Genomic DNA, 16,717 nt, shown 5'->3' on the forward strand with positions numbered 1-16,717 from the left:
GGATCAATGAATCCAGAAGCTGGTTCTTTGAAAAGATAAACAAAATCGACAAGCCTTTAAGTAGGCTTATCAAGAAGAAAAGAGAGAGGATCCAAATAAACAGAATTAGAAATGAAAGTGGAGAGATTACAACTGATACCACAGAAATACAAAGGATCGTAAGAAATTACTATGAAGACCTATATGCTAAGAAATTTGAAAACCTAGATGAAATGGACACATTTCTAGAAAAATATAATCTTCCAAAACTGACTGAAGAAGAAGCAGAAAACCTGAACAGACCAATATCAGCAAAGGAAATTGAAGCAGTCATCAAGAAACTCCCATCACACAAAAGCCCTGGACCAGATGGTTTCACAGGAGATTTCTACAAAGCATTTAAGGAAGAACTAACCCCTATCCTTCACAGACTATTCGAAAAAATCCAAACTGATGGAAGACTCCCAAACTCTTTTTATGAAGCCAACATCATCCTAATCCCAAAACCAGATAAAGACACAACGAAGAAAGAAAACTTCAGGCCAATATCGCTGATGAACATAGACGCTAAAATTCTCAACAAAATATTAGCAAACCGCATCCAGCAATATATTAAAAAGATCATCCACCATGACCAAGTGGGATTCATCCCAGGGATGCAAGGATGGTACAATATTCGCAAATCAATAAACATAATACATCACATCAACAACAGCAAAGACAAAAATCACATGATCATATCAATAGATGCGGAAAAAGCATTCGATAAGATACAGCACCCATTTCTGATAAAAACACTCAGCCAAGTGGGAATAAAGGGAGCAGTCCTCAACATAATTAAGGCCATATATGAGAGACCTACAGCCAGCATCACATTCAATGGACAAAAACTTAGAGCTTTCCCACTAAGATCAGGAACAAGACAAGGATGCCCTCTCTCACCACTCCTATTCAACATAGTATTGGAAGTCCTAGCCACAGCAATCAGACAAGAAAAAGCAATAAAAGGCATCCAAATTGGAAAGGAGGAAATGAAACTGTCACTGTTTGCAGACGACATGATAGTGTACATGGAAAACCCTATAGACTCCACTCAAAAACTACTCGACCTAATAAATGAATTTGGCAAAATAGCTGGATACAGAGTCAATACCCAGAAATCAAAGGCATTCCTGTACACCAACAACGAAACTGCAGAAACACAAATCAGGAAAAAAATCCCATTCGATATAGCAACAAGAAAAATAAAGTACCTAGGAATAAACCTAACCAAGGAGGTAAAAGACCTGTACTCAGAAAACTACACAACACTGAAGAAAGAAATTAAGGAAGATACAAACAAATGGAAGCATGTACCATGTTCATGGATTGGAAGAATTAACATCATCAAAATGGCCATACTACCCAAAGCAATTTATAGATTCAATGCAATCCCTATTAGAGTACCCATGACATATTTCACAGATATAGAACAAACATTGCAGAAATTCATATGGAACCATAAACGACCTCGAATAGCAGCAGCAATTTTGAGAAAGAAGGACAAAGCAGGAGGTATCACAATACCTGATATCAAACTGTATTACAAGGCAACGGTAATCAAAACAGCCTGGTACTGGCATAAAAACAGGCTCATAGACCAATGGAACAGAATAGAGAGCCCAGAAATAAACTCAAATCTATACGATCAATTAATATTTGACAAAGGAGGCAGGAGCATAAAATGGAGCAAAAACAGTCTCTTCAACAGATGGTGTTGGGAGATCTGGACAGCTACGTGCAAAAAAATGAAACTCGATCACCAACTTACGCCATACACAAAAATAAACTCAAGATGGATAAAAGACTTAAATATAAGCCGTAACACCATAAAAGTCCTTGAAGAAAACATTGGCAGGAAAATCTCAGACATTCCACGCAGCAACATCCTCACAGACACATCCCCTAAAGCAAGGGACATAAAGGAAAGAATAAACAAATGGGACCTCATCAAAATAAAAAGCTTCTGCATGGCTAAAGAAAACAGCACCAAATTACAAAGAGAACCAACAATATGGGAAAGCATATTTGCCAATGATACCTCAGACAAGGGCCTGATCTCCAAAATATATAAAGAACTCACACGACTCCACTCCAGGAAGACAAACAACCCAATTAAAAAATGGGCAAAGGACTTGAACAGACACTTCTTCAAGGAAGACATACAGAAGGCCCAGAGACACATGAAAAGATGCTCAGCATCACTAGCCATCAGAGAGATGCAAATTAAAACCACAATGAGGTATCATCTCACACCAGTCAGAATGGCCAACATAAACAAATCCACAAACAAATGTTGGAGAGGATGCGGAGAAAAGGGAACCCTAGTGCACTGTTGGTGGGAATGCAGACTGGTGAGGCCACTGTGGAAAACAATATGGAATTTCCTCAGAAAACTAAAAATGGAACTGCCCTTTGACCCAGCAATTCCGCTGCTGGGATTATACCCTAAGAACACTGAAACACCAATCCATAAGAATCTGTGCACCCCAATGTTCATAGCAGCACAATTTACAATAGCCAAATACTGGAAGCAACCGAAGTGCCCATCAGCAAATGAGTGGATCCAAAAACTATGGTATATTTACACAATGGAATTCTACGCAGCAGAGAGAAAGAAGGAGCTTATACCCTTTGCAACAGCATGGATGAAACTGGAGAGCATTATGCTAAGTGAAATAAGCCAGGAAGTGAGGGACAAATACCATATGATCTCACCTTTAACTGGAACATAAGCAATAGAAGGAAAAAGCAAACAAAATATAACCAGAGACATTGAAGTTAAGAACAATGTAACAATAGCAAGGGCGGGGGTGGGGGGGTGGGGGCGGGGACAGTGGGTAGAGGGGATTACAGGAACTACTATAAAGGACACATGAACAAATCCAAGGGGGAGGGTGGAGAGGGGGGAGGGAAGTGGGTTCACCTGGGGTGGGGTGAAGGGATGGGGGAAAAGGCATACAACTGTAATTAAATAACAATAAATAAATTAAAAAAAAAAAAAAAAAAAAAAAAAAAAAACAACATTCAACAAATTAGCTATTAATCAAATTTCTCAAATTAACAATTATCAAGCTTTTTTGGTCTCAGACCCCTGTACACACTTAAAAGTTATTTAAGATCCTGAGAGCTTTCATTTATGTGGGTTGTATCCATCAATATTTACCACATTACACATTAAAACTGATGTTTAAGAATGTTAATATATTAATCCATTTAAAATAATAATAAACCCATTATATAATAATATAAATAACATGTAATTAACTTACAAAAATACTGAGAAGGGTGACATTGTTTTACATTTCTGCATACCTCTTAAATGTCCTGCTTGATAGAAGATATTTGTATTCTCATCTGTTTTTACATTCAATCTGTATTCATATATTGTTTTAGTTTAATGTTGGAGACAAACATCTGGCCTCACATGGTTATATAGATATAAAAAGGACAAGCATTTTAATAAGCTTTTTATATGTGTTCATATTTTTCTTTCATAAAACACTAAACTAGACAAGTAGTAGCTTTTTAAAGGATAACAGCAATGTCGATTGTGAAAGCATATCAAGGAACTTTTCATATTCCATTTCATTAAAATTCATTGATTTATCTTATACTTTGAATGGATCTTTTAGCCATGCATTATTTGTAACAATATGTATTAGTCTTTTGGAAAATGTTTGTTAATTGAGTTATATAACTGTTGATACAATTCACTATATAGAATCAAAAATGCATCTCATAAGAACCTATGCATCCCAATGTTCATAACAAAATTATTTACGATAGCCAAGTGCTGGAAACAGCCTAAGTGCCCAGCAGTAAATGAGTGGATCAAAAAACTGTGGTATATTTACACAATGGGATACTATGCTGCAGAAAGAAAGAAGGAAGCTTACCATTCACAACAGCATGGATGGGACTGGAGAGCATTATGCTACGTGAAATAAGCCGGGTGGTGAAAGACAAATACCATATGATCTCACCTATAAATGGAACATAATCGACAAAACAAACAAGCAAGCAAAATAGAACCAGAGATATGGAAACAAACAGTGACCAGAGGGGAGGGAGGAAAAGGAAAAGTGAGGAAAAAAAGGGAACATGTACAAAGGACCCATGGACATGGACAACAGGGTAGGGATTGACTGTGGGAGCAGGGAGGTGGGCAAGGCTGTAGAGAACAATGGGAGAAAAATTGGGAAAACTGTAATAGAACAGCAGTAAAATAAAAAAATAATAATACTGAAAGTAAACTAATTGAAAAAATTTTAAATAAATATATTAAAATGGGAGAAAAAAACAAAAATGTTTTATAGTCAAAACATTCACATGCTGAAAAAATTTTTTCAAATGCATACTTTTAGGAAGAATGTTTATAAACCATAAACAAAATCTAGGAAGAACACATTGTGTTTCTTACAGTAAGTGTATAATGTAAACTCTTGGCTGGTATGGCTGGGGAATAAAGTTTTCATGCTAATCAAATACTCTGCAATATTATACCATGAGATGATAATTTCTAAGTGTTAGAAGCTAAATATTACACTCATACCAAGCATGATTTGCTTATAAATATATAGAAAGGTATTTCATAATCTTGCTGAAGCCTGTGCCATAATTTTGACATAAGCTCCACTATACATGAATTTCCTTCAATAGAGTTCTAGTTTAAAATACTTCTGGCAATAAAATCATTGTATTAATGGTCATTATCACTCATAGAAAGACTTTGAGGAGGATTGCAGGTGCCATTTGAGTTGGGGGAGAGGCGAAGGCAGCAGCTACCCTTAACCAAAACAACACAACCAACTCCAGCTACAGGCCAGCATTGTTTCATTCTCCTTAAAATATACCCTGGCCCCCTCTACAAACCAATCTTCAAAGATTCTCCCCTGAAAATGCAAATACACTGTGAGGTGTGTATGTGTGATGTATTGGTATTAATTACATCTTTGTTCGCAAAGGGTTAATAAAGAAATGGCACAGCATAGAAAATGGTAGCATCTGGAGGGGGAAAATGAATCTGTTAGAGAAGTGAAGTACCTGTGCTAAATATTGTCTTTTTACAGTTTTGCTTAGGACCTCAGTTATGACAAATTGCTGTCACAAATGTTGGAAACAACATTCTATAATGTTACCTTGCATTGGCTTCTACGTTCATTGTTTCTAGTGAACCCAAATGAATCTCAAGTGGCCAGATCTCATGCAGTAACATAATTTGTATTACCCAAGCTGTTCCCCTTCATGAACATATTTTTTTAAAGCTTAGACAAAGTCATAAATAAAGGCAAACAGAAAACCTCTTAGGGGGAAGAGGTTTTTTCCACAAATAAAATGGCTACCTTTAGGGCTGATAATAATCCTGTAAAAATGCATCACATTTGTTACTGTAACCACTGGTTTCAGTAGAGAAGTATGTAATAAATGGGAAGTTGTGGAGCACATGATGATGTATGCAAGTTGTCCAAAGATCTGATTTTAACTTGAAAACACAAATTTCAACATTGGTGACAAATACTTCTCAGTTATTTTTCTTTTTTTTTTAATTGTTGTTCAAGTACAGCTGTCTCCATTTTCTCCCACCACTCTCCTCCACCTCACTGACCCCCACCTCCCACCCTCAATCCTAACCCCCTTTGGCTTTGTCCATAAATCCATGATACATGTTCCTTGACCACCCTACCCCTTCTTTCCCCCAAACCCCCTTCCCCCTCCCCTCTAGTTACCATCAGTTTGTTCTTTATTGCAATGTCTTTGGTTATATTTTGCTCACTTGTTTGGTTTGTTGACTAGGTTCCACTTATAGATGAGATCATACGGTATTTGTCTTTTACCACCTGGCTTATTTCACTTAGCATAATGCTCTCCAGTTCTATCCATGCTATCATGAAGCACTGGAGCTCCTTTTTTCTTTCTGCTGTGTAGTATTCCATTGTGTAAATGTACCACCATTTTCTTTTGTTTTTTGTTTTGTTTTGTGTTTTTTTGATCCATTCATTTCTTCATGGGCACCTAGGTTGCTTCCAGCACTCAGCTATTGTAAATTGTGCTGCTATGAACATTGGGGTGCATAGGTTCTTTTGAATTAGTGTTTCTGGATTCTTAGGGTATAATCCCAGCAGTGGAATTGCCAGGTAAAAGGGCAGTTTCATTTTTAGTTTTTTGAGGAAATTCCATACTGTTTTCTGCAGTGGCCACACCAGTCTGAGTTTCACAAACAATGTACTAGGGTTTCCTTTTCTATACAACCTCACTAGCACTTACTGTTTGTTGATTTGGTTATGATGGCCATTCTGAACTGGTGTGAGGTGGTATCTCATTGTGGTTTTAATTTGCATCTCTCTGATGGCTAGTGATGCTGAGCATCCTTTCATATGTCTCTGGGCCCTCTGTATGTCCACCTTGGAGAAGTGTCTGTTTAAGATCTTTGCCCATTTTCTAATTGGATTGTTTTGTCTTCCTGGCGTTGAATTCGGTGAGTTCTTTATATATTTTGGATATCAAACCTTTGTCTGAGGTATCTTTGGCAAATATGTTTCCCCATGTGGTTGGTTCTCTTTTCATTTTGTTGATATATTCCTGAGCCATGCATAAGCTCTTTAATTTAATATAGTCCCATTTGTTTATTCTCTCCTTTATATCCCTTGCCCTAGGAGACGTATCGGTGAAAATATTGCTACATAAGACATCTGAAATTTCCTGCCTATGTTCTCCTCTAGAGCTCTTATGGTACGAGTTATATTTAAGTCTTTTGTCCATCTTGAGTTTATTTTTGTGTATAGTTTAAGTTGGTGGTCTAGTTTCATTTTTTTTTTCATGTATATGACCAGATCTCCCAACACCATTTATTGAAGAGGCTATTTTTACTCCATTTTATGCTTCTTCCCCCTTTTTTCAATATTAATCGAGCATAGAGGCTTGGGTTTATTTCTGGGCTCTCTATTCTGTTCCATTCATCTACGTGTCTGTTCTTATGCCAGTACCAAACTGTTTTGAATGCAGTGGCCTAGTAATATAGTTTCATGTCAGGTATTGTGATCCCTCATACTTTGGCCTTCTTTCTCAAAATTGCTACAGCTATTCGGGGTCATTTATGGTTCCATATAAATTTTTGAAATGTTTGTTCTATATCCTTAAAATATGTCATTGGTATTTTAATGGGAATTGCATTGAATTCATATATTGCTTTAGGTAGCATGGACATTTTGATGATGTTAATTCTTCCAAACCATGAACACAGTATATGCTTCCATTTATTTGTGTCTTCTTTTATTTCCTTCTTCAGTGTTGTATAGTTTTCTGCATACAAGTCTTTTACCTCCTTGGTTGGGTTTATTACTAGGGACTTTTATTTTTCTTGTTGCTATAGCAAATGGGATTTTTTTTCCTGGTTTCTGTTTTTGATACTTCATTGTTGGTGTACAAAAATGCCTTCAATTTCTGAATATTGACTTTGTACACTGCCGCTTTGCCAAATTCACTTATTAGCTCAAGTAGTTTTTTACTAGAGTCTATAGAATATTCTATGTATACTATCATGTCATCTGTAAACAATGACAATTTTACTTCCTCCTTTCCAATTTGGATGCCTTTTATTTCCTTTTCTTGTCTGACTTCTGTGGCTACAACTTCCAATACTATGTTGAACAGAAGTGGTGAAAGCAGACATCTCTGTCTTGTTCCTGATCTTAGTGGGAAAGCTTTTAGTTTTTGCCTGTTGAGTATGATGTTGGCTGTAGGTTTCTCATATATGGCCTTTAGTATGTTGAGGTATGCTCCCTCTATTCCCACTTTACTGAGTGTTTTTATCAGAAATGGGTGCTGTATCTTATCAAACGCTTTTTCTGCATCTATTGATGTGATCATGTGATTTTTGTCTTTCTTTTTATGTGACCCATTATGTTTATTAATTTGCAAACATTGTACCATCCTTGCATCCCTGTAAGGAATCCCACTTGATCATGGTGTATGATCTTTTTAATGTATTGCTGGATCTAGTTTGCCAATATTTTGTTGAGGATTTTAGTGTCTATCTTTATTGGCAATATTGGCCTGTAGTTTTCTTTCTCTGTAGTGCCTTTATCTGGCTTTGGAATTAGGATGATGCTAGCATCATAAAAAGAGTTTGGGAGTCTTCCCTCTTCTTGGACTTTTTGGAATAGTCTGAGAAGGATGAGGGTTAGCTCTTCCCTCAATGTTTGGTAAAATTCACCTGTGAAGCTGTCCAACCCAGAGCTTTTATGTGCCAGGAGTTTTTTGATTACTGCTTCAATTTCACTACCTGTTATCGGTCTAGTCAGGCTTTCAGCTTAATATCAACTCAGTTTTGGAAGATTATATGTTTCTGAAATTTTGTCCAATTCACCCAGGTTGTCAAATTTCATGGCATATAGTTGTTCATAGTAATTTCTTACAATCCTTTGTATTTCTGTGGTATCTGTTATAATTTCTCCTCTTCCATTTCTGATTTTATTTATTTGCATCCTCCCTCTCTTTTTCTTGATGAGTCTGGTTAAATGCTTGTCAATTTAGTTTATCTTTTCAAAGAACCAGCTCCTGGATTTATTGATCTTTTGAATTGTGTTTTTTTTTTTTAGTCTGTATTTTGTTTAATTCTGCTCTGATCTTGGTTATTTCCTTTCTTCTACTTGCTCTGGGCTTTGTTGTTGTTGTTCCAGTTCTTGTAGAGGTAGGGTTAAGTTTTTTATTTGAAATGTTTCTCACCTTTAACTGGAACATAATCAACAAAAGAAAAAAGCAAACAAAAAATAACCAGAGACATCAAAATTAAGAACATTGTAACAATAGCCACAGGGGAGTGGAGAGGGGATGGTGGGGAGAGGGGTCTATAGGAGCTACTATAAAGGACACAAGGACAAAATCAAGGGGGAGGGTAGAGGTGGGGGAGGCTAGAGGTGGGGGAGGGAGGTGGGACTGGCTGGGGTGGGGTGGAGGGAAGGGGAGAAAATGCAGACAATTGTAACAATAAAAATAAATAAATAAATTTTAAAAAATAAAGAAAGAAATGTTTCTATCTTGTTTAGGTAGGTCTATATTGCTCTGAACTTCCCTCTCAGGACTGCCTTAGCTGTGCCCCATAGGTTTGGGGCTCTTGTGTGTTCATTTTCATTTGTTTCAAGAAACTTTTTGATTTCTTCCTTGATCTCATTGTTAACCCATTCATTGTTTAATAGCATGCTATTCAGTCTCCATGAGTTTGAATGTTTTTCAGCTTTTTCCTTGTGGTTGGTTTCTAGTTTCAAGCCCTTGTGGTCCAAGAAAATGCTTGATATGATTTCAAATTTCTTGAATTTGTTGAGGCTTGTTTTGTGTCTTATCATGTGGTCTACCTTTGAAAATGTTCTATGCACACTTGAAAAGAATGTGTATTTTGCTTCTTTGGGATGAAGTGTTCTCCATACATCAGTTAAGTCCATTTAATCTAATGTGTCATTCAGTTCCACAATATCCTTGTTGATTCTTTGCTTTGAGGATCTATCCATTGTTAACAGTGGGATGTTAAAATCTTAGTATAATTGTGTTGCTGTCTATATCTTTGTTGAAGTTCTCCAAGATTATCCTTATATATTTGGGTGCTCCTATGTTGGGTGCATGTATGTTTAGAATATTTATGTCTTCTTGATGGATTGTTCCCTTGAGAATTATGAAGTATCCATCTGTGTTTCTTTTTATGGCCTTTGTTTTCAAATCTATTTTGTCTAATATAAGTATTTCTACCCCAATTTTTTGTTTTTTCCTGTCCATTTGCTTGGAATATTTTTCCAATCCTTTACTTTCAGTCTGTATAGGTCTTTTGTCCTGAGGAGGGTCTCTTGTAGGCAGCATATGTGCGGGTCATGCTTTCTTATTCATTCAGCTACCCTATGTCTTTTGATTGAAACATTTAATCCATTTATATTTAAGGTTATTATTGATAGGTACTTATTCTATGCCATTTTTTCCCTTTGTAGCTGTGTTCCTCTCTCTCTCTTTCTCCCCTTTCCTTCCTTTCCTTAAAGCAGTCCCTTTAGCATACCTTGCAATGATGGCTTGGTGGAGGTGAATTCTTTTATCCTTCATTTCTCTTTCCATTTTAAGTGAGAGCCTTGCTGGGTAGAGTAGTCTTGGTTGCAGGCCTTCGCTTTTCATTACTTGGAATATGTCTTGCCATTCCCTTCTGGCTTGTAGTGTTTCTGTTAAATAGTCAGCTGCTAGCTTTATTGGGGCTCCCTTCTATGTTTCTATCTGTTTCTCCCTTGCTGCCTTTAATATTCTCTCTTTGTCTTTGAATTTTACCATTTCAATTATGATTTCAATTATGACTTGGAGTGGGCCTCTTTGGGTTCCTCTTAATTGGGACTCTCTCTGCTTCCTGGACTCGTGTGCCTTTTTCCCTTTTCTTTCATCTAGGGAAGCTTTCTGTCATTACTTTTTCAAACAGGTTTTCTATCCCTTGCTCATCTTCTTCTCCTTCTGGTATCCCTATTATAAGGACATTATTACGTTTCATGTTGTCCTGCATTTCCCTTAACCACTCTTCATTCTTTTTGAGTCTTTTTTCCTTTTCTTGCTCTTTCTGGGAGTTTATTTCTACCTTGTGCTCCAGCTCAGTGATTCTATCCTCTGCATCATCTAACTTGCTTTTGATTCCTTCTACTATGGTCTTCAATTCAGAAATTGTATTCTTCATCTCCTCTTGGTTCTTGTTAACTGTTTCTATGTCCTTTTTCATGCTGATATAGTTTGCTGTAAGTTCCTCGTAGCTTCCCTGTAGTTCTTTGTGGTTCTCCCTGAGATCATTGAGCTTCCTTATAACAATTATTTTGAACTCAGTATCTGATAGTTTACTTGCCTTTATTTCATTTAGCACTCTTTCTGAGGATTCCTCCTTTCCTTTCAATTGGGGGTTGTTTCTTTGTCTTCCCATTATTTGTGAGACTCTTCTTGTTTGCTTATGCTTCTTAAATTGATCTGTTTTGTCTCCCTGAGTTTGTGCTGTGAACTTCTATGGTAGGACCCTGTGAGATTCAGTGGTGAAGTCTCCTTGATCTCCTGAACTTGATGCTCTTGGGATGCCCTTTGTGCCGTTTATGCTGGCTCTCTGGATGTAACTGGGTTTTGATTGTTGTTGGGTCATTCTTTGGTTGGTCCTTCCCTCCAGCTGGTTGACTGAGGGTTACTCCACCCACCACAGCTTGTATGCTTTTGTGCAGGTGCTGGTGGAACAAAACTACACAGCCCAGGAAACACCGCCTGCAAAAATAACTCCCACCTGCAATCCCACGATCAACAGCAAATGAACCAGTATTAATAAGGGTTTAAGAGAACCAAGATGGAGCCGTAGGTAGACACACTGCGCCTCCTTGCACAACCAGAACTGACAGAAAATCAAACGACAAGGAAGTACAACACCAAGGAGATAAAAAAGAAATATTCATCCAGACCGGTAGGAGGGGAGGAGATGGGCAGCCGGGGTGGAGAGGACTCGCGTTGCTGTGGCGGGACCGAGACCAAGACTGGTGGAGTGTGGGACGAACAGGGCAGGCAGTCTGACCACTAGCAGACCCTGCGGCCCTACATTCGCACACAGATAAACCGAGAGGGCCGGACTCAGAGTGGCGGAGAATGGGGAAGGCAGTGTGGCGGGTAGCACCCTGTGGCCCCACATTTGCGCATAGATAAACTGGGATGAACGCCGGGGAGCGAAGCAGACCGTGCAACCCAGGGCTCCAGCGCGGGGGAAATAAAGCCTAAACCCTCTTATTGAAAACACCCGTGGGGGTTGGGGCGGCAGCAGGAGAAACTCTCAGCCTCACAGGAGACGTCATTGGAGAGACCCAAAGGGGCCTAGAGTGTGCACAAGCCCACCCAATCGGGAACCAGCACCAGAGGGGCCCGATTTGATTGTGGGTAGCGGAGGAAGTGACTGAAATCCACTGGAGAGTGGAGCAAGCACCATGGCTCCCTATCGGCCCCTCCCCCATGTACGCGTCACAGCACAGCAACCAACGTTACCCCGCCCCAGTGAACACCTAAGGCTCCGCCCTTTTACATAACAGATGCCAAGACAAAAAAAATGGCCCAAATGAAAGAACACTTCAAAGCTCCAGAAATAATACAACTAAGCAGTGGACAGACAGCCAACCTATCAGATGCACAGTTCAAAATGCTGGTAATAAGGACACTCACAGAATTGGTTGAATTTGGTCAAAAACTAGATGAAAAAATGAACGCTATGCTAAGAGAGACAAAGGAAAATGTACAGGGAACCAATAGTGATGCGAAGGAAACTGGGACTCAAATCAACGGTGTGGACCAGAAGGAATAAAAAAACATCCAACAAGAAAAGAATGAAGAAACAAGAATTTGGAAAAATGAGGAGAGGCTTAGGAACCTCCAGGACATCTTGAAATGTTCCAACATCCAAATTATAGGGGTGCCAGAAGGAGAAGAGGAAGAACAAAAGATTGAAAACTTATTTGAACAAATAATGAAGGAGCACTTCCCCAGTCTGGCAAAGGAAATAGACTTCCAGGAAGTCCAGGAAGCTCAGAGAGTCCCAAAGAAGCTGGACCCAAGGAGGAACACACCAAGGCACATCATAATTACATTACCCAAGATTAAAGAGAAGGAGAGAATCTTAGAAGCAGCAAGAGAAAAGGACACAGTTACCTACAAAGGACTTCCCATAAGACTGTCAGCTGATTTCTCCAAAGAGACCTTACAGGCAAGAAGGGGCAGGCAAGAAGTATTCCAAGTCATGAAAGGCAAGGGCCTACATCCAAGATTACTGTTTCCAGCAAAGCTATCATTTAGAATGGAAGGGCAGATCAAGTGCTTCTCAGATAAGGTCAAGTTAAAGGAGTTCATCATCACCAAGCCCTTATTATATGAAATGTTAAAGGGACTTATCTAAGAAAAAGAAGATAAAAAATAGGAACAGTAAAAATGACAGCAAACTCACAGTTATTAACAACCACACCTAAAACCAAAACAAAAGAAAACTAAGCAAACAACTAGAACAGGAACAGAACCACAGAAATGGAGATCACATGGAGGGTTATCAATAGGGGAGTGGGAGGGGGAGAGAGGGGGGAAAGGTACAGAGAATAAATAGCATAAATGATAGGTGGAAAATAGTCAGGGGGAGGGTAAGAATAGTGTAGGAAATGTAGAAGCCAAAGAACTTATAAGTATGACCCATGGACATGAACTATAGGGGGGGAATGTGGGAGGGAGGGGGTGGGCAGGATGGAGTGGAGTGAAGAGGGGGGAAATGGGACAGCTGTAATAGCATAATCAATAAATATATTTTAAAAAAGAAAGAAAAATAAGGGTTTAAAGAGATTAAGACTATTATAAGAAAGGAGAATGAATATGAGATGACCTACTGATAGAAAAATGATTTTGAAGTTAGAGGGCGGAACAATAATAAGTGTTGCAATTTGAAGCAATGTGAAGAGAGAAAGTAAAATTTATATCATGAATGAAAAAGGGAATGAAGAAGGCAGAATGGAGCAAGAGAAGGGAAGTGCATATTATTAGGTTTAAACAACAATTAAATGAAAATAAAGTAAAATAAAGTGAGAGAGAGAAAAAGTAAGGAAAAAAGTAAATAAATAATAAAAATATAGTAGCCAAATTGGAGAGAAAGATCCACCACAGCACTATCAACAACGAATGAGCTAAAATTAATATAGATGAGATGGAAATAAGAATGAAAAAAGAAACAGAGAAAAGCTTAAGAGATGTCTAGAGGAATGAGAAGTGATTTTGAAATGATGGAGAGGTAACACTAAGAATGAGGAATAAAAAGCAGGCTAAGACAGGGAAAAATTTAAATTTGAGACAAAAAGAAAAAGAAAAAAGAAAAATAGGAGAATAAAGAAAAATAAAAGGGCAGGATGAAAAAGAATAAGAAAATTTTAAAAAACAGGCAAAGACAGGGAAAAAATGAGACAAAAAAAAGAATAGGTGAGGGGACTGGCAAAATTTGAAATTTGAAATACAAAATTAGTGAAGGTCTAGAGATAAAATTGGAAAAAATTCAACCACTACCCTATCTACAGCCAATGAGCAAAGATTGCTAAAGGTGGAGTGAGAATGTGGGTATTTTAAGAGTGAGGGAAAAGGATGTGAGATGACCATTGACAAGAAAATTGCTTTTGTGAGGCTGGACAGGGGAGAAATAGTAAGAGTGCAGAATGGAAATAAATTGTAGCAAGAGAGAAAACAAAATGTAAAATGAAAACAATGAGAGGAAAGAAGAAGGTAAAATGAGGTAAGAGAAGGGAGAGGCAAAATATGTGAATTGAGATAAACTGTAGTATAAAATCTAGTGACTTAATATGCACAAATTTAATGGACAAGAAATGAATGTTGAAAAGCTATGCAGGAAAGAAAATATCACAACTCATGGAGAAAACGCCAATGGATTTCATCTCAGTAGCCTCTAGTATTTACCACTGTTTTTTTCTTTCTGGATCCATGTCTGGTGGTGTCAGATGGTGACCCCATCTGGCCTTTGGCAGCCTGTTCAAGACTTCCAGGGACCTCCTGTCTGTGGTTGACTCCTTTGTTTGTTAATGTAGTCACTCTGCAGTTAGCATTCAGGCTTAAGCTCCACAGGGCCAGGGCAGAGTCCCTCCTTGGGTCAAGGCTATTATTTCCCCTCTGGCTACTGCTTAAGTTTTTTTCTTGTGATTGATTTCTTGTTTCATACCACTGTGATCAGAGAAGATGCTTGAGATGCTTTCAATATTCTTAAATTTATTATAACTTCTGTCCTAACACGTGGTCTATGAACACCCATAACTTTCTCTTTTTTTCACATTTAATTTTTTATTGATTTTTAATGCTGCACAAGACAATATTTATTTCATTTAATTCACTTAATGATTTCTGTTTGCTGCTGTTATTTTAATTACTTAAAGAGAGAGGGAACCACTGTGGCCTTTTTTTCTTTTTATCTGAAGGCCACCTTAAGCTTTCTAAATTTGGAATATTTAAGCAAGCTAAAAGGGAGAGAGGGGGTTTTGCAAAATCACTCAAAGGGGAGAGGAAATGTTGCTTTGTCAATCATGCCCTATGGTGGGTGATTACGTGTATAATTACGTTTCATTTTTAATTAATTGTGGTTAAGGCTTTAGTTAAATTTGGGGTTTTCTTCTTATAGTAGCTCATACTGATGGAGGTGCATGCGGTAGATGATGTCGCGGCAGTCGTTGAACACGCGGCAGATGTTCTCGGTGTCCACAGCGCAGGTGAAGTGGGGGTAGCAGTAGTGGCGCCCGTCCCTGCTAGCGGTGCTGATTCTCAGAAATTCATCACGGATGAAGTACTTGGCCCGGGTAACGCGCGGGTCCTCTCCGGGCTCGGGGGTAGCATCCTCAGGAGTAGTGTAGTGAGCAAATTCTTTAAAGTAGTCCTCAATTTTCAATTTTCCAGCCAGGACCTTCTCAGCGAGCAGGTGTTGCTTGTTGAGGAACAGAATCACAGAGATGGTGCGCAGCCATCTGTTGTTCCAGATGCTCTTGAAGAGGTTCAGAGCCTCCTGCAGGCGGTTGGTCTGGCTGACCTCCCGAATGACCATGTTGTAGCTAGTGCTGGCCACCACGAAGATGATGGCAGTCACATCATTGAAGCATTGGATCCACTTGCGGCGCTTATCGCGCTGGCCGCCCACGTCAAACATGTGGAAGTTGACTTTGTCCACCTGGAACTTGGTCTCAAAGATTCCAGAAGTCAGGACGTGGCAGCGAAGCAGGTCCTGATCGCTGGGGACGTAGTCAGCCTGCTTGATGACATCAATCTTGTCCAGGAACTACTGGGCGCAGTCAATCAGCTTGGAGCGTTCATCCTCCCACAGAGCCTTGGCGTGGTCGTAGAATTCGGGAGGGAAATCAAAGTCGGGCACATTCATCACTCTCAGAATGTAGTCCACGCGGAACTGCTTCTCAGGGTTGGCTAGCTCCACAGGGAGCACCAGGCTGCTCAAGGTGGCCACTATGGTTTCAATGGCTTCCTTCAGGTTGTTTTTGATGTCCTGCACCTTGGCGGCCTTCTGACCTTTGCTGTTGCTCCTGGCAGCCTGCGGGTCCTCTTTGCCACCCTCTCCATTAAACCCATTAACATGCAGGATCCTCATTTGCTTCACAATGGTGCTTTTACCAGACTCTCCAACACCCAGCAGCAGCAGGCAGTGCTTGTCCTTCTGCAGCTGCTTCTCATTCTTTTTATTGGCCATATGCTGCACCTTCTCCTCGTCGTGCTGGTCCTCGGTCTTAACTGTTTCTGAGACAGCCCGCGGCGGCGGCAGCAGTGGCAGCAGAGGCGGCGGCAGCGGCGGCGGCGGCAGCAGAGGCGGCGGCGGCGGCAGCGGCGGCAGCGGCGGCGGCGGCGGCAGCAGAGGCGGCAGCGGCGGCAGAGGCGGCGGCGGCGGCGGCAGAGGCGGCAGAGGCGGCGGCGGCAGAGGCGGCAGAGGCGGCAGCGGCAGAGGTGGCAGAGGCGGCGGCAGAGGCGGCGGCGGCAGCGGCAGCGGCAGCAGAGGCGGCGGCGGCGGCGGCGGCAGCAGAGGCTGCAGCGGTAGCGGCGGGCGCAGGGAGCTGCGAGGACGTGGGCTCGGCTCCTAGGGGATGAGCGCAGGGCAGACTGCGGGCCACACGGGGTGGGAGGTGGAGGTAGGATGGGGGAGCGA

At 40.0% G+C, this 16,717-nt stretch overlaps 1 protein-coding gene and 1 pseudogene across 1 annotated transcript; both read right to left on the minus strand.

Moving 5' to 3' along the window:
* Positions 1–14,877: 14,877 nt before the first annotated feature.
* LOC112317947 (guanine nucleotide-binding protein G(s) subunit alpha-like) lies at positions 14,878–16,331 on the minus strand. Its single transcript, XM_045183812.3, has one exon. It carries the CDS (start codon positions 15,713–15,715, stop codon positions 15,191–15,193), a length of 525 nt encoding a protein of 174 aa, XP_045039747.2. The 5' UTR covers positions 15,716–16,331; the 3' UTR covers positions 14,878–15,190.
* Positions 15,845–16,267, minus strand: LOC139440540 (guanine nucleotide-binding protein G(s) subunit alpha pseudogene; annotated as a pseudogene).
* Positions 16,332–16,717: the final 386 nt, after the last annotated feature.

The sequence above is a fragment of the Desmodus rotundus genome, chromosome X (assembly GCF_022682495.2).
Source record: "Desmodus rotundus isolate HL8 chromosome X, HLdesRot8A.1, whole genome shotgun sequence".
Lineage (NCBI taxonomy): Eukaryota > Metazoa > Chordata > Mammalia > Chiroptera > Phyllostomidae > Desmodus > Desmodus rotundus.

What these genes read in the sequence shown, in the direction of transcription:
- LOC112317947 (XM_045183812.3), bottom strand. Translation starts at nt 15,715, where the DNA reads ATGTTTGACGTGGGCGGCCAGCGCGATAAGCGCCGCAAGTGGATCCAA.